Consider the following 25,452-nt stretch of genomic DNA (forward strand, 5'->3'; position numbering starts at 1 on the left):
AAACCCAATTTTGATAAACTCCCATGTCTACTGGGTGAAATCCCACAGTGTGCCATCACAGCAGCAATATTTGTGACCTGTTGCCACAAGAAAAGGACAAACAGTGAAGAACAAACACCATTGTAAATACAGCCCATATTTATGTTGATTTATTTTCCCTTTTATACTTTAACTCTTTGGACATCATTACAACACTGTATATAGACATAATATAATATTTTAAATGTCTTTATTCTTTTGGAACTTCTGTGAGTGTAATGTTCACTGTTCATTTTTATTGTTTGTTTCACTTTTGTTTATTATCTACTTCACTTGCTTTGGCAATGTTAACATTTGTTTCCCATGCCAATAAAGCCCTTGAATTGAATTGAGAGACACCTTCTCTTCCCAGGTTCCTGAGCTAGTCTTTTCTATACATCCCTTTTCATACACAACACTCTCCCCTCTCTTTCTTCTCTCTTCTCATGTTTGTCAACTTCAACATGTATGGTTGGACAGTGGAAAAGTTCAGAAGTGATTGGACTTTTCTATGATGACAGAAGAAGAGAGTAGAGCATAAACAGATGAATAGAGTGACAGAGATGGAAAAAAGAGAGAAAGATGAGGAGGGATACAGACATGAGAGAGTAGAAAAAGAGAAAGTAGAAGGTTAGCAGCACCCCTCCCCTTTTTCTCTCCCCCCCCCCCCCCCCCCCCCCTCCCCCCCTCAATTAAATTCAATTTAAGGGCTTTATTGGCATGGAAAACATATGTTAACATTGCCAAAGCAAGTGAGGTAGATAATAAACAAATTGGAAATAAAGACATTTCAAATGTCATATTATGTGCAAAAAAAAAGTACAAAAGGGAAGATAAACAAACATAAATATGGTTTATATTTTCTAATGTTTTTTTTTCTTTACTGGTTACCCATTTTTGTGGCAACAGGTCACAAATATTGCTGCCGTGTGAATGCACACTGTTGCACACTGTGAGGGAAATATGTGTCTCTAAAGACAAACAGAGAAGCCTTTCCGCTGCAGTCCGGAGATCACACTATTTCTGGCACTGCACCAGAGAGAGTCAACAACAGCACCCAGCACATGCGGCCTAACGCCCTATTGATTTACCCTGGACCAGACTCTCAACCCACCACAGTCACACACACACACCATAGAACACCAACCAGACATGACAGGGATAGGTTTTCTAACATGGTAATATGAAAACAGGATATTCATTTGTGTTTCATTATACAATGTTTTCATCTCAAATGTTGTTGGAAAGCAACATTAAACATTAATACACATTATTAAATTTATTGTTCAAGAGCCATTTTTTTATACATACAGTTGAAGTCGGATGTTTACATACACCTTAGCCAAATACATTTAAACTCAGTTTTTCACAATTCCTGACATTTAATCAGAGTAAAGATTCCCTGTCTTAGGTCAGTTAGGATCACCACATTATTTTAAGAATGTGAAATGTCAGAATAATAGTATAGAGAATGATTTATTTCAGCTTTAATATCTTTCATCACATTCCCAGTGGGTCAGAAGTTTACATACACTCAATTAGTATTTGGTAGCATTGCCTTTAAAATTGTTTAACTTGGGTCAAACGTTTCTGGTAGCCTTCCACAAGGTTCCCCCAATAAGTTGGGTGACTTTTGGCCCATTCCTCCTGACAGAACTGGTGTAACTGAGTCGGGTTGGTAGGCCTCCTTGCTCGCACACACTTTTTCAGTTCTGCCCACAAATGTTCTTTGGATCGAGGTCAGGGCTTTGTGATGGCCACTCCAATACCTTGACTTTGTTGTCCTTAAGCCATTTTGCCACAACTTTGGAAGTATGCTTGGGGTCATTGTCCATTTGGAAGACCCATTTGCGACCAAGCTTTAACTTCCTGACTGATGTCTTGAGATGTTGCTTCAATATATCCACATCATTTTCCTCCTCATGATGCCATCTATTTTGTGACGTGCACCGGTCCCTCCTGCAGCAAAGCACCCCCACAACATAATTCTGCCACCCCCGTGCTTCACGGTTGGCATGGTGTTCTTCGGCTTGCAAGCCTCCCCCTTTTTCCTCCAAACATAACGATGGTCATTATGGCCAAACCGTTCTATTTTTGTTTCATCAGACCAGAGGACATTTCTCCAAAAAGTAGGATATTTGTCCCTATGTGCAGTTGCAAATCGTAGTCTGGCTTTTTTTATGGCGGTTTTATGAGCGGCCTTTCAGGTTATGTCAATATAGGACTCGTTTTACTGTGGATATAGATACTTTTGTACCTGTTTCCTCCAACATCTTCACAAGGTCCTTTGCTGTTGTTCTGGGATTGATTTGCACTTTTCGAACCAAAGTAGGTTAATCTCTAGGAGACAGAACGCATCTCCTTTCTGAGCAGTATGACAGCTGCGTGGTCCTATAGTGTACTATTGTTTGTACAGGTGAACGTGGTACCTTCAGGCTTTTGGAAATTGCTCCCAAGGATGAACCAGACATGTTGAGGTCTACAATTTTTTTTCTAATGTCTTGGCTGATTTCTTTTGATTTTCCCATAATGTGAAGCATTTCGAGTTTAAAGGTAGGCTTTGAAATATATCCACTGGTACACCTCCAATTGACTCAAATGATGCCAATTATCCTATCAGAATCTTCTAAAGCCATGATATCATTTTCTGGAATGTTCCAAGCTGTTTAAAGGCACAGCCAGTTTAGAATATGTAAACTTCTGACCCACTGGAATTGTGATACAGTGAATTATAAGTGACATAATCTGTCTGTAAACAATTGTTGGAAAAATTACTTGTGTCATACACAGAGTAGATGTCCTAACCGACTTGCCAAACCTATAGTTTGTCAACAAGAAATTTGTGGAGTGGTTGATTTTTTTTTTTTAATGACTCCAACCTAAGTGTATGAAAAATTCAGACTTCAACTGTATCCACCACCACCAGTATCACCGCTATCAAGAGCATGAGACTACAGAGTGAGTTAGTGGTTATTGTTACTATTACAGCGTGCCCCTCTATAACCCCGTGACGCGATATTCCGTGTTAAAATGTAGAGTAAATTAGTGTGTGAAGGAGAAGAACCAGAACCCGCCACAAGTTAGACTTTAGAAAATCCTACTAAGGAAAGCAAAGAGGCCGGTCAGACAGGCACTCATTCCGTCCCTTTGGTTTGCATCCAGAGGGGGGAGATTGAGACCACCACCAGACGAAGTAGTTTAATATGGGTGAAGGAGGTTGGAGGAGGACAACAGGTGGGAGATTCCCTGGATGGGAGAGTGAATCCACTGGGGGGCCACCACCATCCCAGGAGAGGCCTTCCTACCTGACTTCTGTGTTGCCTGGCCCTGGCATGAGACCACTGCGGCTGGTTTAGCCCTGTCAACTCTGGTCGTCAGGGCTTCTGGTTTAGAGCCACCTGGACCTGAGCTGACCTGGCCCTGGCTGGGTCGTGGTGCCCTATCCAGGCCACCATGAGCACCATGGGGTTGGGGCGTGGACCCTGCGATGCGCTGCTTCATCTCAGATGACAGTAGGCGGCCTTTGTGCATCCACTCCTGCATCTTGTTGACGGTGACACCGTGGGGCTTGGCAGAGCCTCCCTGGTCCAGAGCCCAACCGCTCATGTCTCTGTCCCGATTGTTGTTACCACCCTGCTGGGTTTCGGCATTGTCGGATGACCCGGTAAGGCTGTTGACCGAGCCTCTACTCTCATTTAACTTGCCATTGTCACCGGTGTCTTGGAGCAGGTCGTCGCTGCCCGTGCCACCATCGTAGCTTGTCTGTTTCTCAAATGGGTCAGAGGCTCCAACAGCCTTCAACCTATTTGCTCCATCCCCATCCTCACAGGCCCCAACAACCGAAGGGCTTTGGGAAGCGAGGCCCTGGATACAGGGCCCATTGTGCAGACCACTGGAGTATTTGATAGTTCCATCACTAGTGGATCGCAGTAAGGGGGGCCTAATCCTGCTAGCAGATAGGTTCACAAGGCTCTTGCTAATTAAATTATTATTATTTTCACTCAGCAGGCACAATGGGAGTGAGTCCATGTCAGACACCTGTTGGGCACTGTACTCTCCTGATGACAAAGCATCACTGCCCACTTGCTTGAAGGAAGACCACGAGCACATGCTCTTCTGATCTATAAATCCGTTGACACTGACCTGACCATCAAAACGAATATCATGCATGGCGTTTATAAGTAGGTAATATGCCTCTTTCAACTGGTTATGTAGTCTGTCTGTCTCCTGCACACTGTCACTGATGGCATGTCCTTTTGGAACATCTATTCCCGACTCTATGCTTTCTACTTTATCAGAGTCCTTTCTGTCATTTGGCCCTACTGACTCCGATATGTAAAAGGGGAGGATTTCGTTTTCATAATAATCGCCATCCTCGCTATCTATAGAGTGGTGTCGGAGTGTTCCCTCTCTAGCGCATATGAAATGGGAAGCCACGTGTACGTCGCATGTCTCCAATTCAGTGGGGAAGAACGTGGGGCTCTGCAAATGTGTCACCCTAATGTTGTCCCCGGTAAATTCAGGCGAGCTCCCGTAGCTCTCGATGTCTCTAATAACAATGTTGTCCTCGGTGTAACTACCGGTCGGATGATGTCCACATAGGGCACCCAGCGGATACATTTGCATCCAGTTAGTTGTAACTTTTGTTTCCAATATTTGGTTGTGGCCATGATGCAATTTTGCCTTGCCTTTTAAATCATTTATTGACCTCTGCGCGTTCTCTGCCTTGTAGTTGTACACAGTTTGATGGCAGGAGTCTGCCTGCCCGTCGCTGACTCGAGTCTTTAGATATGTGTCAAAGCAGACATTTGTCCCATTACTCTTTGAAGCAGGATAGTGGCCACCTGTCAGTTTAACTACATCTCGATCTACAACACCAGGCTGTCTGTGGTATATAATGTTATAATTAGGACTACTACCACCGAACCCTATGGAGTCCCCTGTGCTGTACTGTCGCGGAATGGGGACATGGTGTTTTCTCTGTTCGTGCGGTCTCCCGATATGTTCTTGTTGTACTTGTCTCGAGAAGTAGCCAGGGGCTTGTTTATGGATTCTGCCCATCTCGTATCTATCGTGCCCCCCGTACTGCGTTGCTATTTGAAGTGAGACCCCCAAGAGTTCTTCATTAACTCGACCCCTAAACCCCGAGCCCCCGCTACCCTGATTGTCTCCCGGCTCCCGGTTAGTGTTTATGTGCATGGTAGCTGGAGCCTCGTCCTGCTGGGGAAACACACTAGTCTTAACTCCTACCGTGCTCTGCTCCCAAACTGATCCAACCTTGTTTTCTACAATCCCGTTCACATAACTCTCGTTACCTGTCATGATATTGTCTGCCACACAATGCAACTCTGCGAACATTACTACTGGATGAGCTTGTACGTCTGGGTTTTGAGAAACTTTTTCTTTACCTTCTCTGCCCCCATTAGCTGCAGCTCCGTATCCACCAGCCGGTGTCCCTTTCTTGGATTTCTTCCCCCGAAGTTTTGCTAGTAAAGTCCTCCGCAGAGGATCAGCCATTCCTTACTTTCCACCCGGTGTTTCTCCAGTTTCAGCACACGCCCCCTGGTCGGTAGAGACCGAGTTTGAGTACCCTTTCTGTGGACAAAACTCGCCGAGCGTACGGAGTCCTCTCCATTCTCCTCTGTCACATCTAATATGCCCCCTTCACTGTCTATAGCTAGTTAGCTTGTTAGCTCACTTGCACCTCTCGCTTTTCGCCCTCTCTCTCTCCGCTATCTGTCTCCCTTCATCTCTGTGCTTGCAGTTAAAATATTTGGATTATTTTCTGGCGGTGATAAGGAGCGAATTGCGCAAACTCGAGCGCAAGCAGTAGGTTCAAAATGTTTAGCTGGCTGCTACATTGTAGAAACTTCACCGAATATGTTGTGAATTTGGCTACATAGTATGCCAACGACACAACGTGTGACATTGTATCCTAGAGGTAACATGTGACAGATTAGTAAATCACTGATTACATTCCAGTGAATCAATAAACGCATTATGCAAAGTCCTATAGGCTTGGTCGTGCATTATACAATTACACTACTACTACTACTACTAATAATAATATAATAACGGTTTCAAATGTGGTTTCCAAGCCAATCCACAAACTATAGACAACATATAGCTATAATATATAAGTGTTTATCACCAACATGTTTGTCAATCTCAATATATTTTCTTGTTTTTTTGTCAGTGCACGTATTTCCCGGAGGATATGGAGTACAAGGCATCAGTGAACCTGATGACTTCTGTGCATGTCGGCAGCACAGATTTACAAGATGCTCAAGATTTGTTTTAATGAGTTGAGCATGACAATAAAACCACAAGAAAAGATGGTAGACAGAGTGAATAGACTAAGTATTACTATCATGTATCTCCCTTCACTACCAGTAAGCTAAAACACTTGATTGAACAGGTTAGTGATTACTTATGCAGGGATTTTTCTGTACTTTCTTGGAAAATAAGATAAACTTATGTTACTTTATGTACTGATACACAAATTACACAAATTATTCCCTTTTTTGTTATTCTGGAATAAGACCTATGCGATAGTGTTGCTGGGAAGAAATCCTTATTTTTAAGTGAACAGCCTTTATAGCATTCAAATCCAACAGCACCTTGTCCTTGACCTGCTTAATAAAAGTGCAAGACCATGAGTAGCCTTCTGCTCAAAGGCATCATGTGCCCCCTCAGATTTGTCCTGTTTAAAAATGTGAAATAAAAATCGATATCTTTTTTTGTTTGTTGTTTCTCTGTAATACTACTAGCCACTTATACATTTTTTGAATTTGGCTTTAGCTAGTCCAGATTGGGAACCTCTCCCCCAACTTCATAACTAGCTACCAAGAAGCCATTTCAGGCTGTCAATGAAGTTCGAGTAGCTAGCTTGTCTAAGTATCTTAGCTGCCATGCCCGCTGGCAAGGTTGGTAGACTTGAAAAGCATCAAGGAAGATTTTTAGCAGTGAAGCAGATGTAGTTTCTTAAATTATTATTTTTTAAATAACACCAGTCAGGGGGTAACAGATGGCTCTAGAGGTGTGCTTAGATATGCAGAAAAATAAACACATTTATTGAATAAACATAGAATTAAGCATAATTCTCCAATTTACAGACGGGGGAGTAGCCCCCCTCCAACCATCCTTATGTACTTTGTGCCCCCCCAGATTGTTGGGATGCATGACGCCCCTGGCTGTCATAGATGAGCCTATAAAACATGGACAGTCTAGTTTTATTTCCTTAAGCATAACACAGTGAGTGGAGTCACATGGCAAAGCCACATTCCCTAAGGTCTCTAGTAGAATGCTAGTCTCATAGTAACATTAACGTTGTGAACAACCAACATTGCCAAGTGGTGAGAGCATCCTAGCCTGTTCCAAGTGCCTTATACGTGTAAGAGCACATTGCAATTTACACTGCAAGCTCCATGATACAACAGGGAAAGAAGAGGATGTTTTGTTTCTTTTTTCAATCACTCACTTTCCTCTTTGTGATGGATGGCAGGGGCAGAACATATGGATGCAGGGGCAGAACATCTGCTTGGCTGGAACCTATTCAGACAAACCTGTGGTTGTGTGCTTGTGTGTAGGCTGTGTGTGTGTGTGTGTGTGTGTGTGTGTGTGTGTGTGTGTGTGTGTGTGTGTGTGTGTGTGTGTGTGTGTGAGAGAGAGTGTGGTGGACAGAGGGCTTTGCAGCTGTTGGGGCTCTCGTCCCGATGGCTGGCCATTGTTCCCAGTCTCCACCCCCAGCCTGGTTTATGGGCCTTCACATTTTTCAATGCGCACCGCAACTAAATGTATGGCCATGACATGCAGCCTTTCTCAGGTTCTAAATTAGACTGGATCCTTGACTGTCAGAGCTGCAGCATTGCAAAGGGCCTCCTTTATGTTCAAGAGAGTCACTATTCCTTTCATATGATGAAAAAACCCTGAAAACAACACAATACAAACTGTTTTCAGTTGAGAACACAGTGTTAAATGTTCTATTCTAACTTCAAAATGTCTGGGAAAATAGCAGTGAAACTGAGTTTGTGGTCTTGTCCCCAGGTCCGGCTCCAGGCATAAGCGACATAAGTAGTCGCTTAACAACCCCTGCCTTTTGTTATGTCACTCACTAAAATGTTTCAGATTGGTAAATTAGCTGGCTATCTTAACATGGCTGAATTACCGACCGGGCATGAAGGGGCCCAGGGGCCCTGACCTCCAGGGGGCCACCATTGATTTTGTTAGTCACTCTCACTCAGATATTTTAACATGGCAGAAGTCATGACAAAATGTGTACAATTTCAGGAACTAAGTTTTAAAACGGCAACAATTTTTCTCAACCCCATTGCAAAATGTGTAGAATTGCAGGAAATTCGCTGTAAAACAACATTTTTCTCCCCACCCCATGGCCCTAGCCCCCCAAAAGGCTAAGACCAGCCTTGATTGTCCCTAAAGTAAATAGTTAGAATTTGTTTATACATTGATATACAGACATTCATCTGTATTCCAACCACTGCCAAACAAAATTTCATCACAACATCCTCCCTGAAATCTTACAAATCCTGACACAGCTTTATAAGTAGTGCACACTGTTAAGCATCAAGACAACACACTCATCAACACACTGACACTCCCAGACTAGACCAGGGCAGGGTTATCTTTAAGCCTCCAGTCCAGTGCATGTGTTTGCTACTTGATCTTCTCCGGACACTTAAGCCTCTTTAGGCAAAACATGACGATGACAGAGATGTAGAGAAACACATCTCTAACCATAAACCTACTGCCGTCCAGGAAGGCTATCAGGCTATCGCTCTGGCTCAGTGGGTTGGGGTTGGCCCCCTGCTCTGCCTTTGTCTCTGCTTGGCTTTATCAACAGCCAGCCAATAACATGTTTATCATCACAGAGGTCTCCTTATCTCCCTCCCTGCTACTGTTCACCATCCATCCACAACCTCTCCTCTCCATCTCTGGGGTGTGGCTCCATTTTACTGCCACACACCATTGATCTCAGGCATGTCCACACGCTAGAGAGAGCGAGTGTGAGAGAGTCTTTCCTCTATAATACCACCAAAATGCCCTGGGCCCAGTTTCCCAAAAGCATCTTAAGGTTAAGTTCATCTTTAGAACCATCGATGGTTCTAACGATGAATTCAGCCTTAAGATGCTTTTTGGAAACCTGGGCCCTGATCCACTATGTGTTTAGACATTTTATGATTATGATAATTATGTTGTTACCTAAAACACACACACATCTTGATAACATGTGTTTAATGTACAGCTGGGACAGCAACGTGTTGCCTTACATGAAGAATTGAATGACATATTTAAGAAAGGATTTGTCCCTAGCTGATATCCCGGGTTTTCAGCTCTGCAACATGTTTGTCAGAATGGGCCAGCCAGTGGTGTGAAAAGCAACTGTTTGCTTCTAGAAAACAGCTGCCCATGGCCCCTGCTGGCAGTGGGAGTGAGAAGAGACAACACAGGGCATGCCTCTCAGCACCCAGCGGACCTGGCTTCAAATACTGTTCGAAATTGTTCAAACACTTTGAGCGCTTGCTCTAGCTAGCCTGTCTGGAGTTGTCAGATGGGCAAGGTTTGCAGGGTTTTGGACTCTTCTATTGACCAGGCGAGATCAATCAAGCGCATACAATAACGTTCATTTGAAATGATTTCAAATAGTATTTGAACCCAGGTCTGAGCTTCTCAGCAGCACCCACCACCCAGCATTCCCTGCAAGCCTCACTGACAACCTGACAGCCCTCTTTCCTGGCACTTAGTAGTCCTCTCGCTCTCAGGGTGTAAATGTAGACCACAGGACAGCAAAGCAGCAGATAACAGCAGTACCTCCGCCTTTGTGCAAGGAGGTGCACTGCCAGCGCCCTGCAAAATGACCTCCAGCAGGCCACAAATGTGCATGTGTCTGCTCAAACGGTCAGAAACAGACTCCATGAGGGTGGTATGAGGGCCCGACGTCCACAGGTGGGTGTTGTGCTTACAGCCCAACACGTTTGGCATTTGCCAGAGAACACCAAGATTGGCAAATTCGCCACTGGCGCCCTGTGCTCTTCACAGATGAAAGCAGGTTCACACTGAGCACATGAGCACATGTGACAGACGTGACAGATTCTGGAGACGCCGTGGAGAACTTTCTGCTGCCTGCAACATCCTTCAGCATGACCGGTTTGGCGATGGGTCAGTCATGGTGTGGGGTGGCATTTCTTTGTGGAGCCGCACAGCCCTCCATGTGCTCGCCAGAGGTAGCCTGACTGCCAATAGGTACCGAGATGAGATCCTCAGACCCCTTGTGAGACCATATGCTGACATGCACATTTGTGGCCTGCTGGAGGTCATTTCACAGAAGTGTGATTGACTTGGAGTTACATTGTGTTGTTTAAGTGTTCCCTTTATTTTTTTGAGCAGTGTATTTTGTAACAAGATACTTTCGAGAGCTGTAATTTGTTTTTCAAAATAATTTTCTATACCATTTTTAATAGCAGTTCACCATTTTGTGGACCCATTTCACCCTGCATTGGTATAAGAAGTCTGATGGCACTATGGTGTGACAAGAGCGTCTGCTAAATGAACAAAATATACAGTGCCTTCAGAAAGTATTCACACCGCTTGACTTAATCCAAATGTTGTTGTTAGTCTGAATTTAAAATGGATTAAATTAAGATTGTGTCACTGGCCTACACACAATACCCCATATAGTCAAATTGGAATTGTTCTAGGACATTTCTAGTTATTAATAAAACATTTAAAGCTGAAATGTCGAGTCAATAAGTATTCAACCCCTTTGTTATGGCAACCCTAAATAAGTTCATGAGTAAAAATGTGCTTAACAAGCCACATATTAAGTTGCATGGACTAACTGTGTGTGCAATAATACTGTTAAACATTATTTTTGAATGACCTCTCTGTACCCCACACATTAAATGTCCCTCACTCGAGCAGTGAATTTCAAAGACAGATTCAACCACAAAGCCCAGAAAAGTTGTCCAATGCCTCGCACTGTTGAATAAATCAAGAGGTAATACTTACTTTCTGAAGGCACTGCACTACTAGAGCAAATTAGCCTTCCCCACTAGTGAGACGGTAATGGACTGCATATGGCTTGTGCATTGCCGACAGGAATTCTTTCCTTCCTCCCAGTCATACATGTGAATTTCCACACTACATTGCGAAACCCACGTCTTGTGTGAGGCATTCACTTTCTTGAACATTGATGATGTTACCTCGCTGGTCATCCACCGAGTCAGGGGAGAAGAGTTACCAACCGCAAATATGGTTGATAGACAATCAGTCTCCTGCTCCAGAGCTGGATCAGGTACACATTTCAGGCAAGGCCAGGCACATACCTGGAACAGGAATATGATCAAAAGCATATTTCCCAGTATTTCAGATTAGCAGGAATTCCTCAGATTGGCAGGAATTCCTCAGATCACAGAACAGTTGCAGTTCAGAATTGCGGAGACATATTTTTTTTTCTTCCTAGGGCTAAATCACCCATTACATTTGCTCCATTGACTACTGTACATTTCTGATTAGGAAATGCGCATTTCATGCATGTCACATTCTCAAAAATGCAGGTCACAAAATGTCAACTTCAAACACACCTAAGTGATGTTAAACCTAAGTCGCTCTGGATAAGAGCGTCTGCTAAATGACTTAAATGTAAATGTAAACCTTAGAATGAAATGCGGAATATGAATAATGTATGATAATAGGAACTCTGTATTCATAAACAGCATGTCCATACCAGCATGGTACAGTTTCATTGGAAAGGACTAGCTATAAAGCAGCTGAGGTCTAAGGAAATAAAAAAAACTGAACAAGAGTTCAAGTAATGTTTAACAGACAGAATCATTTCACAGGTGTTTCCAGTCATGTGAAACATCCTTTACTTATCTGAAGTACACTGCCAGTACAGCATGTGGTAAAATGTTCCAAGTGACTCTTTCCACAATATGGCACCTTGAACATCACTCAACATTTTGCTTTGTTCATTACAGTTATGCTTGATTGACCATTTAGCGTTCACGTCAATGTACAGTAGACTTCTTTGGTCAAGCTAAAGAATGAAAGCAAAAATCAACAAGTCATTAACATTCCCTTTATTGCATCAGTTGTGTATGACAAGGGAATTTACTAAAAAACTGACATTAAAACTGCCAGTGTGTGGTTAACTGTATACATATTGTACAGACACAGTAAAAGACACGGCAACATAAGTTACTACAACTGCAAATGAGCCTTTCCCTCCAGTGAAAAGGTTGTGTACCAAAATGTGGCCCAATGGCGCCATCAGGTGGACATTTTATGTAAATTAAAAGTTATCCGCTTGGTTTCAATCAGTCTATCAAACGCAGTCTTTCTTGACCTCGCTCCCTATGTTCTCACCAACAGACACACTAATAACGCAATGTCTTGACCGTACATTTCTTGCTATTCAAAAATAAAAAGCCATATAAAAAATACATCTACCTATGATCCAAATGAACCCATTTTTGATTTCCCCCAAAGCAGTTCAAAGATATTCATCCAAATCAAGTCTATAATATGTAAGTCAGGTAGTTGCCTATTTACAACGAAAACATTGGACAATACCTACAGACACACAAACTCAGGAATAAATGCGTTTTCCACTAGTGTCTGGATAATATGCGTGTCAGAGATATACCAAGGGATTACAAATAACAGTCCAAATGTTTCAATAACAATAACATCTATATCATGTGTACTGGGTAGACAAGCACTGGACCATTCACATAACCAGGGGGCTGGACACAGGAGAAGAGAGAGGAGTGTGAGGGTGTCTGAGGGGGAAAGCTGTAGGACAGTCCCTGAGGGTTAGTGCACCCAGACTATGGACCAAAACCCAAATCAAAGCCCAGGTTTCAACCAGATCTAGGCCTCAGTCCGCGTTCTGCCTGAGAATCCTCTTCTCTTCCTCTACGAAACTCTTGTCAGAGGTGGCCTGGCCCAGATCCCTCTTCCTCTTCTCCTTCTGTTGGAAGCTCTCTACCCTCCTCTTTTTTGCTGACACGGATGCCTTGTCTCCGTCCTCGTCTACAACAGGGAGAAAACAGCACGTCAGAATTCAAATTCAAAAAATGAACTGAGATTGCATAGCCACCTACTGTGCTTAAGTCTTCCCTAACCAGCACCGATCCCCCCCCCCCCCCCCCCCCCCCTACTATAAATACCAAGTTACTGTGTATCAGAGAGGGAGAGAGAAAGTATTTCTCTGTATGAAAGTCATTGAGAGACGTGCAGGCGGATATATAGAACCCAGGTAGATAAGCAGATACAACAGAGTTAAAGACGGTAGCGTAAGTTCACTCCCCAGCTTGAAATGTCTCCACTCGCGTCACAGAATTGCTAACTTCTCAGTGGCACAACTGGCTAGTACGTTGTCAACTGGCTAGTACGTTGTCAACTGGCTAGTACGTTGTCAACTGGCTAGTACGTTGTCAACTGGCTAGTACGTTGTCAACTGGCTAGTACGTTGTCAACTGGCTAGTACGTTGTCAACTGGCTAGTACGTTGTCAACTGGCTAGTACGTTGTCAAGCGAGCAGTAATGTCGGTTTGCGAGTCATTGGGCCCTGGTTCAAGCAGATGTATGAATTTGTACAGTGTAGCTCGGGTAGTACCAAATAAGATGGAAGCTATACCACAGACAAAAGGGGAAACCCAGCCAAATCACAGGGGCTATAAACCTAAAGCATCCGTTCAGAACCTCTCGTCACTAAATACTTAAATACCCTTTCTGAAAGTTTAAAAAAAATTGCATTGTTTAGGAGTGCAAGGGCGAAAATACGCGTATTGGTCGCATACACAGTTTAGCAGGTGTTATAGCAGTGCAATGAACTAACTAGCTCCTAACAAGGCAGTCGGATGTCAAACAATTACAAGTGTACGAAAAATACAACAAAAAGCAAGATTAAGAATGGCGGGACGAATTCAATTAACAAGCCAAATTAGGACTGTAGCAGTATCAAAACGCAATTATGCATACAGTACCAGTCAAAAGTTGACACACCTACTCATTCATATTGAAGAATAATAGTGAATACAAAACTATGAAATAACACATGGAATCATGTCGTAACCAAAAAAAGTGTTAAATCAAAATATATTTTATATTTGAGATTCTTCAAAGTAGCCACCCTTTGCCTTGATGGCAGCTTTGCACACTCACAATCCAGTATATAAATAAATTAAACCATACAACTAAATACAATTTAGAGTAGTAGAAATATTAGAATAAGCTATGGTCGGGGATACAGTGACCAAACGGGAAGTGACCAGAGGTTCAATGTCTCTACAAGATGGGAAAGCAGCGTTGGCTTTGAGTGTGCGCCAGTGACTTTTGTGTGAGTGAGTGTGCATCACCTGGTATGCTGAGTGAGTGTGTTTCAGTAGGCGTTCCCTAACAGAAATATGCAAATACATAATAAAACACACCAATAGGATCTTGCTAGTTCGTGGTTGGCTCTGCCCACCTCCTTGCTTGTTTCTGCCCATTTTTCTTAATTTGCTCCAATTGGAAAGAACACCAATGATAAATCTTGGGTTAGTTATCAGTATTTTTGCCTATACTGAGCAGGCAGACCCTGGTCAGTCATACAGATAGTTTCCCCCTACCTGAATCTGATGGCTGTTCCTCTGTGGGCAGGAAGACAGCGTTGCCCGTGTGAGGCTGTGGAGCGTCTTCTCCGTTATCCTCGTAGATGTTGGACCACTTTATGGCCATGTCCATACCTGGGGGAGCTCCCTTCTTGGGCTTCTCTGTTTCTGTGGCGTAACTCTGAGGAGGGGGCACCGCATTCGTCTTCCACACCTTGAACTCCTTGGCAGGCTGCAGGCAAAAGATACACATCAATCAACTCCCCTTTTACTTTAAAAAACAAAAAGGGTTCCCCTATTCATATGTGCCTTAAGGGTACGGTTTACAACGCATGGGGTTATAATACAACACATTTTACTGCACCTATCCGGTGTATGTGACAAAACATATACACTAAAAAAGTGGCCAGTTTATTAGGTAAACCCCATTCACAAAAATAGTTTGCGCCTACAGACAGTGAATCACGTGGCCGTGGCTTGCTATATAATGCAGGTAGACAGGCATCGAGACATTCAGTTACTGTTCGATTGAATGTTAGAATGGGCAAAGCGAGTGACCTAAGCTACCGAGCGTGGTATGATCTGTGCCAGGCGTGCCGGTTCTAGGGCTGTGGCGGTCACGAAATCTCATCAGCTGGTGATTGTCAAGCAAATAATTGCGTGGCATTATTTTATATAATGAAGAATTCAATTGAACAAAGCTGAATAAAATAGAAAGGATATTTTCTCAAAATGATTTGAGGGAGTGCGCACATGCGGCTATTCTGTGTTGAGCAGTTTAACAAAGAAATAGGTACTTCTATATGCTTAATTTAGAGTTATTAATGTAACTTTAGTTGTTCTACAAATGTTGGGCTATATGTTCGATTTTTAATACAAGGCTACATGATGCGACTAATGCATCGCTTGAAAAGGCATGAGCTCTGCTTTGTTTTTTTGTGTGCAGACTGTACACACTTTATCAGTCTCTCATTCACAATTTGACAAGCACTTGATATTCCCTCGAGTTTCCCGGTGGCATCCCCTTTGTGTGGCCATAATGTACCCTAAGACAATCCATGCCTTTTGCGGCCAGTAGCCGCTATGCCCTTGGGCTAAATATAATAATTATAATTTCCTTCTCCCCGAGTGCTCCGAAGCAGCTCTCACTCACATGGCTCTCCATCACATGACCGGGTGTTTCTCACAGGCTACAAGTGAAGACAGACACATTGGGAACGCAACTGTGCGCGTCCTTATCCAATTCCGAGGCGCGTATTGAAGATATTGGATCAACTGTCCACATTAACTTTTCGTCAGTCAACAAGATGAGTAGGCTTAACAAACAGCAAAAGCACTAGCCTATGTCAATCTACTATCACCCATAGTACTAAAGTTGACTTATTCCATTCTGTGCGAGGAATAAATATTCAAAAACATAGTCTGGGACAGTTGTGGGATGCGATAGATCCCAAATTAATACAACCACTAGCATCAAAATACTTTTTTTTTTTACACAATGAGGCTGACGCAACAGATCAGAACGTTTAGCTTAAAAATGTTGATAAACTATTAGGCTATTTCTTCACATTATAAAAGCAGCAAAGTCCAAACGGTAGTAGGCTATAAGGGCGAATGTTCCATTGGCGGGAAAACACCATTATCAAAAGTGACCACAAATGCAATTATACATGTAATGATTATTGATTATCATTATTGATATAATGATTATTATACAGGAGCATTTTTATGGTGAAAAATATCTTCCCCAAACGTGAAATTTACAGGCTGCTTATGTATGCCAGTTAGGCTCTACACCCCTTGTAATGCAGATTAATGTGCTTCATTGTAAGAAGCTATTTGGCCACTTTAGTAATACAAACCTTATCAAAACATATAGGCCAATGGGCTAGGCAACATGAGGTGTTCGACCATGATTCGAAAAAGTAACAAAAAAAGGCTTTGTTTCTTGCCTTATGCTGTGCATTATTCACAAGTGGTAATACATAATTCACAAGTGATAGTCTGATGGGTGACAATATTAGCCTCTTCTTGATTTAAAACGTGTCTTTACATACAGTATATTAAATATGTGTGAAATTAGTTTTGAGTTAGAATGGACCATTACCATGCACCCGTCTCAAAACAGGGGCAGGGGGAAAAAATACAATGTCATCTATGCATTTAAATAGCGAATGGAGGATGCTTTTCATGCCAGCCAGGTAGGCAATACTCCTGTTGCAAAGACAGTCAATGTGCTTAATAGTAGGAAAATATATAAATAAATATAGTAAGCCTAGCCTATAGAAAGCTGATGGGATCCTCCTCTATTAAAAAGAGGCCATCACTCTGTTTTCTAACGCAATTGAATAGTCTATACAAATGTTGCGCAACATCAGCTCATGGGCTCTCGTGAAGTGTTTGATTAGATTTGATTACATTTGCATTGATGTCAAAGGGATTAGAGGAACAATAGAGTTCTGAGTTCCAGGCAGTTAAGTTAGCAAGTTCGGTAGGCTACTAATGACCATCAGCAGCATCAGAGCTTGGTGAAGCCTAATTACCGTGACTAAACGGTCACGTGGAATTTGGCTGCCTTCATGACTGCCGGTGTGGCGGTAATACAGTCACCACAACAGCCCTAGCCAGTTCCAGTATCTCACAAACGGCCCGGCCTCCTGGGCTTTTCACGCACGACAGTGTCCAGGGTTTACCGAGAATGGTGCGACAAACAAAAAACATCCAGCCGGGGGCAGTCCTGTGGGTGAAACCAGCTCGATAAGAGGTCGAAGGAGAATGGCAAGAATCATTTCAAGCTAACAGGTTAGCCACAAACAGGCAAATAACGGCGTAGTGGTGTGCAGAATGGCATCTCGGAACGCACAACTCGTCAGCCCATGTCACGTATGGGCTATTGCAGCAGACGACCATGCTGGTTTGCATTCATATCAGCTAAAAACAAGAAGAAGCGGATCCAGTGGGCCCCCGATCGCCAACACTGGACAACTGAGGAGTGGAAAAACATTGCCTGGTCGAACGAATCCCGCTTCCTGTTGCGTCATGCTGATGGCAGAGTCAGGATTTGGTGTAAGCAACATGAGTCCAAGGCCCCATTCTGCCTGGTGTCAACGGTACAGGCCGGTGGCGGTGGTGTAGGGAATGTTTTCCTGGCCCATTGATACCAGGCTGTTCTGGAGGCAAAAGGGGGGTCCGACCCGCTACTAGATGAGTGTACCTAATAAACTGTCACCGAGTGTACAAACATTAGGAACACCTGCTCTTTCCATGAAAGACTGACCAGGTGAAAGCTATGATCCCTTATTGATGTCACTTGTTAAATCCACTTCAAATCAGTGTAGATGAAGGGGAGGAGACAGGTTAAAGAAGGATTTTTAAGCCTTGAGACAATTGAAACATGGATTGTGTATGTATGCCATTCAGAGTGTGGACGGGCAAGACAAAATATTTAAGTGCCTTTGAACGGGGTATGGTAGTAGGTGCCAGGCGCACCGGTTTGTGTCAAGCTCAACAGTTTCCGGTGTGTATCAAGAATGGTCCATCACCCAAAGGACATCCAGCCAACTTGACAACTGGGGGAAGCACTGGAGTCAACATGGGCCAGTTTCGACAACTTGTAGTCCATGCCACGACGAATTGAGGCTTTTCTGAGGGCAAAAGGCTGTGCAACCCAATATTAGGAAGGTGTTCCTAATGTTCTGTACACTCAGTGTATATAGTAAATATATAATAAGAAATGCTATTTTGCAGACGCTTTCATCCAAAGCGATTAACAGTCATGCATGCATTTTACATATGGCCCCAGCAGGAATCGAGCCCACAACCCTTAGCGTTGCAGACGCCATTCTCTTCCGACAGTAGTCATAGCTACCAGATTGTAAGGGGCTAATGCGATGTTCCATTAGCCGTTTCAGAATAGCTACTACTGTTTGGTGTAGCAGAGAATTTGACCAACCTTTACTTGGCGATACTATCATCGTTCTCGATTTGGCCAACCATGGGGTGCAAATTGACTAACCAACCCTCATTAACTGGGCAACAAACAGCAGAACATTTTCCAAACAGTCAAATGAGATGACCAACAGAAAATACTATCCATGCAATACAAGGAATGGACATTTTTCATTAAGAGATACATTTTTATGAAAACAAGCAACAATAGCAAGCCTATCGTCTAACACTCAAAAGGCTAAACGCTTATTGTTGAACACACAACTGCTGTAATGAAGCAGCGCATCAATCCTCCTTTTTCAAACATTTACCAAAATGTAATTGGCAGGAAAACACTGTTCTAAACAGTGCACTTAATGCGAGCGGTAAAGATTAAAATTACTATCAGAAACTTAGAAAAGAGGCGGAATCTAATAGCAACAACTAGGATGTGCTGCTAATATGGCTAGGATTGTGCCATTTGCTTGTTGATATAAAAGTTGATATGAAAACCAATAGAATAGGAGAGAAATGCTGGTAATTGGCATGAGGAAGCTTTTATAAAAGAACTGCCACATTTCTATGGTTGGATTTTTGCTAGGCTACTTTGAAGCAAGGTAAGACATTCCTCAATATTTGAAGTCAAATGTATTTTCAGCATCTAAAACCGATTAACGGTTAAGATCCCTAGGCCAAACATTTATCTTCTAAAATGTCTGTGTCAAATCAAAATGATCTGCTCCAGCTGCAGGTGGTTCTTCTGAACTTAGAAAATGCTCCATTATTTCAAAAATTTATGTTTTGCTCCATGAAATAATCCAACGATATGTACGCCGCCATCTTGTCTATTTAAAATCTTCTCTCGTTGATTGAAACAGGTGGGTCCACCCCAAAGTGTGACGATCAATGAGAAAAGATCTTGTGCCCAAGATCGCCAAAGTAACCTGTTTAAATGACTATCACCCTGTAGAACTCACATCTGTAGCCATGAATTGCTTTGAAAGGTTGGTAAAGGCTCACATCAACACCATCATCCCAGACACCCTGGACCCACTCCATTTCACCCTAACAGATCCACAGATGGCGCAATCTCGATTGCGCTCCAGTGACGTATATTCATGGGTGCCAAGCTTCCCCCAAAAAACGGACCCAGAAAAAAACCAGCAATAATTTATTTTGTCTGTGTTTTCATAATTTTCCTTCAATTCTCAAGAGGCTGAATGTATCTCACCGGAGGAACAGCAACCCTCTGTCTCTGTAGGCTATTATCTGATGCTGTCTGGTCATAAAGAGTATGACATTGTTGCCACCCGTAGCATTGAATGCAATGCAAGCCAGAGAGCATTTTGCCTCTCTTGTATAAAAAGTATAAAATAGCCAATCAGCGTGAATTGTCAGAGCGTACCAACAAAAAAAAAGTGTCAAGGGAAGCAGTTTTTGGATTTGGCTTCACTCCTATCACATCGCATTAAGAGAAATACGCAATTGACAGAAACAACTTGAATTGTTGCATCTTGTTGTGTTCCTCTGGTGGCTAGCTAGCTAAAATTGACCCTTTCCTAAATTAGCATTGTGGTTTTACTTAATTCACTGTACAGGCCAATGATTATAACGGCAATTCTGATCCAACCATAAATTCAAACATTGTGCCCCTGGACTGAAAGGATGGAAGTTCAATATGTAGCTAGATGTAGAAGGCTAATGTTAACTAGCTAATGCAGCCCATGAAAGGAAATTAGGCTAGTGAACAAGCATTTTAGCCAGGAAGCTTAAGAAAACTAAAACTAAAAGCATGTACTGTATGACACAGTCAAGAACGCACGCAAACACACAAATCAGAACCATGGACAGCCACCTCATATTTAGCTTAAGTTGATTGAACTAAATTGTTTTTTGTTTCTTTTATTTGTCACTGTAGACTAATAAGCATAGGTGATTTGATGATGTTGAAATGGTGATGGAATAGTGGAGGCAGCTCCTGTTTTATTTGCAACTTGCGGTAACTGTGGTTCTAAATCAAGTTATTTAGTAGTCTGAAAATGATGGGGGAAAAAATACTTGCTTGACCATGCTGTAGGTTATGTAACTGTTTGTTCCATGCAATATGCTTTGTGGACTTCATCGGAAAGAGGTTGCCATCCGGTTTTGTGATGAAAAAGGTGTGGTTGAATCTATTCTGCCACTGTCTCTTCTTCTCGTCTCGGCCTTAGGCCTATATATCATGGTCGCAAGGCAAATTAACTAACAGGGTATAGAGCAAACACAATTTTCACAACATAGGTTGTAATATGGCTTATTTTTTTCTGGCTTGGCTCCCCCAGTGATTTCACCCATGCACCGCTACTGTTGCACTCCACATGGCCCTTTCCCACTTAGACAAAAGGAACACCTATGTGAGAATGCTGTTAACTGACTACAGCTCAGCGTTCAACACCATAGTGCCCTCTAAGATCACTAAGCTAAGGACACTGGGACTGAACACCCCCCCCTCTGCAACTGGATCCTGGACTTCCTGATGGGACGTCCCCAGGTGGTGAGGGAAGGCAACAACATCCGTCACACGCTGACCCTCAACACGGGTGCCCCTCAGGGGTGCGTGCTCAGTCCTCTCCTGTACTCCCTGTTCACCCACGACTGTGTATCCGTGCTTGACTCCAACACCATCATTAAGTTTGCAGATGAAACGACGGTGGAAGGTCTGATCACCGACGCCGTGATAGCCTATAGGGAGATGGTCATAGACCTGGCAGTGTGGACTACAGGAAACGGAGGGCTGAGTACGCCCCCATTCATATCAATGGGGCTGTAGTGGAGCGGATCGAGAGCTTCAAGTTACTCAGTGTCCACATCACTAAGAGATCTATCAAGGTCCAAACACACCAACAATATCGTGAAAATGGTACGATAATACCTTTCCCACCTCAGGAAGCTGAAAAGATTTGGCATGGGCCATCAGATCGTTAAAAAGTTCTACAGCTGCACCATTGAGAGCATCTTGACTGGCTGCATCACCACTTGGTATGGCAACTGCTTGGCATCCAACCGCAAGGCAGTACAGAGGGTAGTGCATACGGCCCTGTATATCACTGGGTCGAACCCTCTGCCACCCAATACCTCTATACCAGGCAGAGGAAGGCCCTAACAATTGTCAAAGACTCCAAACACCCAAGTCATAGACAGTTCTCTCTGCTACCACACAGCAAGCATACCGATGCGCAAAGACTGGATCCAACAAGACCCTGAACAGCTTCTACCCCCAAGTCATAAGACTGCTAAATAGTTAGTCTGGGTAGCTATTTGGTTAACTATTTAAGTATCTGCTTTAACCATAACTCATCACATACATTGTTGCTACCATTTACCATCTGCCACTTTATTCCTAGTTAAATGTACAAATCTACTTCAATTACCTACTGCACATCTACTCGGTACAGGTACCCCTTGTATATACTGATGTATTTATTACGTGTTTTACTTTTCTATTATTATTTTTTCTTTGCATTGTTGGAACGAGCATTTCACTTAGTCCACAGATGGAGGCATACACATTGTTGGATTACTTCATCGAGTAAAACATTTATTTTAATAAATGGGGCATTTTCTAAATTCTAACGAACCACCTGCAACTGGACACAGACATTTGAGAAGATACATGTTTGGCTGAATCGAGAACAAAGAAAGTATCGTCAAGTTCAGGTTGGTCGAAAATTCTCTGCTACTCCAAACAGTACCTATCCTGTAACACTAATGGAGCATCACATTAGCCGTTACAATCTGCTAGCCATTATAGCAGATGAGCTGGCAGTCAAGTAAAAATTGAAAATCCCTGGAATAGAGCTTGCCAGTTGACGAGCCGTGGAAAGTTAGCGGAAGTGGATGATGTGTTCGAATCAAGCAGCGCGTCAAGCAAAGTTGGTGAAGACGAATGTTCTGAATGGACAAAAGTAGTATCGAAAAACTGGAACAAAAAGGAAATTGTCTAAAATTGGAGTGGAGGATACTTGTATGAATGAAAATTAATTGTTTCTTGTTGGGATGCATTTGTTGAGTAAGAAAGCATATGTGGGAGACCCGTTTGAGGTGTCGAAAATGGTGAAGTACGCGCTGGGGAAAGTAGTCCGTCATAGTTACCAGGAGTGGTCTTATTTGGATTAATTGTATTTCTGAAGAACAGAGGAAGGTTGAAGTGAGAATCCGGACAACAGAAGGTGTGTTTTGAACTTTGGAGTAGAGCACCAGTCAGAGGAGTCATCTCAGGGGTGACGACGGATGTTCAGGTTGAATCCCTGAAGAGAATTCCTGGTGTGGTTGGTGCCTGGCGTCTGACCAGCTGGGTGAATGGAGAAAAATAAGAAAGTCTGTCAGTCCTGTTTTTCTTTGTTGATAAAGAGCAAATACCTACGCATGTGAAGCTTGGTTATGTAAGATACGCTGTAAGAGCTTTCGTCCCCAAACCATTGCAGTGTAAGACCTGTAAAGGATTTGGCCATGTTTCAAGTGTGTGCAGATGGAGAGAGTATATTGAAGAACGGTGTGTAGAAGGACAATGGTGTTATAATTGTGGTGGGGATCATGATCCCAAGTTCCTGGAGTGTCCTGTAAGGGTGAAGGAGATTGAGGTGGCAAAAGTTAGAGCAGTCAATCAAATCTCCTATGTAGAGGGGATTAAAAGAATTGAGAAAACAAGTGATGATGCTAGTGAAAATATGGTAGTGGACGCACCACAGCGTAGCTGCAAGTCAAAAGATACCCTGTGTGTTAAAAAATGTGGATTTTGTGGCGTTCATGGCCAGTTACAAACTGTACAGCCCTAAAAATTGTCAAAGACCCCAGCCACCCCAGTCATAGACTGTTCTCTCTACTACCGCATGGCAATCGGTACCAGAGCACCAAGAAATGATTTTGTAAATGATTTTACATCTGAAGACTTGCAAGAGTTACTGGCGCCAGAAGACCAGACCTCCCAGGATCCCCTTAAGCCTTTGTTGGGATGAGATCTGTTTTTTATTAACAGAAAATGTTTGATTTAGTTTATTTACTGTTAGTTTGGTAGTTTTGGTATTTAATTCCATTTGTGGGAATCCTGTTTCCATGCCGCACTGTAGGTGGCGGAATGCACATTAAATTGTGTGATCGCCAATATAGCAAAGAAGAACTCTCCAACTTGTCGTCCTAAAACATAGAAATAAATTAACTCTGGTTTGTTCAGCCATCCCTATGGCAAAAAACAGGGTTTGGGAATAAATGCCCCGAAATTAAGGTCTAAGGTTAATACAGGCTTAGGAGGTCGTATACATTTTGTTATATGAGATAATAGCAGTCAGTTAACGAGACCTTTATGAATGATGAAACTTTTGTGATTTATGTTTTTTATTATCACAAATTCTTCAAAATTCACAAAACATTGTTAGCTGATGAAGGTTATCTCACAGAACAAAACGTATAAGATCAAAGCCTGTGATTACCACAGACATTGTTTTCTGCTTTTATCCAAAAACGCCATTCATTTTCCTCATAGCAGCATTTGTCCAAGGAACCATGGCGGAGTGTCTACAAAAATAATTAACATTTCTCTCTAAACCTGTGGCAACACTGTAATGTAGCTTGCTTGTAAAACTAACGTTATCTAGCTGGTAGAATACAGTACAGTGGTGTTTCACTGGCTAATGTAACACTACACTAACGTTAGCTACTAGCAGTAGTTGCTATATTGTTGTATCGCTGTGGGAATTAACTAGCTAGTTAACGTTACATTTCAAGCTACATACACAAGTTACTAGGTCAACGGAATGCTAGCTAGCTTCGTATTTTTACATTACCTCTTCGGGAGCTTTCACGGCGCGGCTCTCCCAATCTATCTGTTTATTCAATGGGTTGTACAGGAAGGATGGCTTGGCAACCGACTTGAAGAGCTCGTCGGGTTTGGGTAGAGGAGCTCCACTAACCGCCCGCTTGGTCCCGTGTTGGGGAGATTTGTTGCCGCTTCCAGTAGCATCATCCCCCCCCTTTCCTCTCGATTTCTTCTGGCCCTGTTCATCAGAATCGCTGCTGTTACTATCGCTACTGTCACTCAGATCATCGTAACTCATGAAGTAATGGAACGAGTCTGGTTTCTTCTTATCAACCATACTGATGAAAGGATTACATTAGCTAGTAATACGTTGAATTTAACTTTAGAGATAGGAATATAATCCCTAGCTAATTAGCAAGCAACCTTGATGATTTTGCTGGTTACTCCATTTTGAATCACTACTGCCGTAAAATTTGTAATACCCTAAAAGGTTGTCGTAAAACTATTTTCTTAAAGGAGCAGTAGTCCCTTTTTTCAATACACTCAACATAACTTTTGCGAACAGTTATTTTCCTCAAACTCAATGCACAACCACATTGTATATTTCCAAAATCAAAATGTATTTTCATTTCTTAAACCAAGGCTGTAATATGCAGTGTGTGTGAGTGTCTCCTAACCTACAGATTATTCGAATGGTATACAGTATATACTGGTAAAAAATATAAACACAACATATAGACTGTTGGTCCCATGTTTCATGAACTGAAATAACAGGTGTAAGAAATTTTCCATACACACAAAAAGGTTATTTCTTTCAAATTTTGTTCACAAATTTATTGACATTCCTGTTAGTGGGTATTTCTCCTTTGCCAAGATAATACATCCACCCGTGACAGGTGTGGCATATCAAGAAGCTGATTAAACAGCATGATCATTACACAGGTGCACCTTGTGTTGGGTAAAATAAAGGCCACTCTAAAATGTGCAGTTTTGTAACACAACATAATGCCACAGATGTCTCAAGTTTTGAGGGAGCGTGCAATTGGCAAGGTGACTGCAGGAATGTCCACCAGAACTGTTGCCAGATAATTGAGTGTTAAT

The 25,452-nt window shown here is 42.6% G+C and overlaps 2 protein-coding genes across 3 annotated transcripts in view; both read right to left on the minus strand.

The window, feature by feature from the left end:
- The window catches only part of LOC129855506 (rho GTPase-activating protein SYDE2-like), a 91,749-nt gene extending 85,787 nt beyond the window's left edge, over nucleotides 1-5,962 (minus strand). The window contains exon 1 of one of the 2 annotated variants that reach the window (XM_055923233.1): nucleotides 5,427-5,962. In XM_055923233.1, coding sequence (XP_055779208.1) covers nucleotides 5,427-5,535 — 109 coding nt within the window. In that variant the 5' untranslated portion in view covers nucleotides 5,536-5,962. The remainder of the gene's footprint in view (nucleotides 1-5,426) is intronic. The other variant, XM_055923232.1, reaches the window with a different exon arrangement.
- A 6,139-nt stretch (nucleotides 5,963-12,101) lies between these two features.
- On the minus strand, nucleotides 12,102-24,826 carry LOC129855507 (UPF0690 protein C1orf52 homolog). Its single transcript, XM_055923234.1, has 3 exons — nucleotides 24,380-24,826; nucleotides 14,652-14,865; nucleotides 12,102-13,071 (listed from the first exon to the last, which is right to left on the minus strand). The coding sequence occupies exons 1-3, from the start codon at nucleotides 24,686-24,688 to the stop codon at nucleotides 12,917-12,919; spliced, it is 678 nt and encodes a 225-aa protein (XP_055779209.1). The 5' UTR covers nucleotides 24,689-24,826; the 3' UTR covers nucleotides 12,102-12,916.
- Between the last annotated feature and the right edge of the window lie 626 nt (nucleotides 24,827-25,452).

Source organism: Salvelinus fontinalis, chromosome 5 (genome assembly GCF_029448725.1).
Source record: "Salvelinus fontinalis isolate EN_2023a chromosome 5, ASM2944872v1, whole genome shotgun sequence".
Lineage (NCBI taxonomy): Eukaryota > Metazoa > Chordata > Actinopteri > Salmoniformes > Salmonidae > Salvelinus > Salvelinus fontinalis.

Excerpts from the sequence above, each read along its gene's own strand:
- LOC129855507 (XM_055923234.1), bottom strand. The coding sequence starts at position 24,688 with ATGGTTGATAAGAAGAAACCAGACTCGTTCCATTACTTCATGAGTTAC. Across the intron at positions 14,866-24,379 it reads CCGTGAAAGCTCCCGAAGAG|CCTGCCAAGGAGTTCAAGGT; the intron begins GTAATGTAAAAA and ends TTTTGCCTGCAG. Across the intron at positions 13,072-14,651 it reads GGAACAGCCATCAGATTCAG|ACGAGGACGGAGACAAGGCA; the intron begins GTAGGGGGAAAC and ends TCCCTGTTGTAG.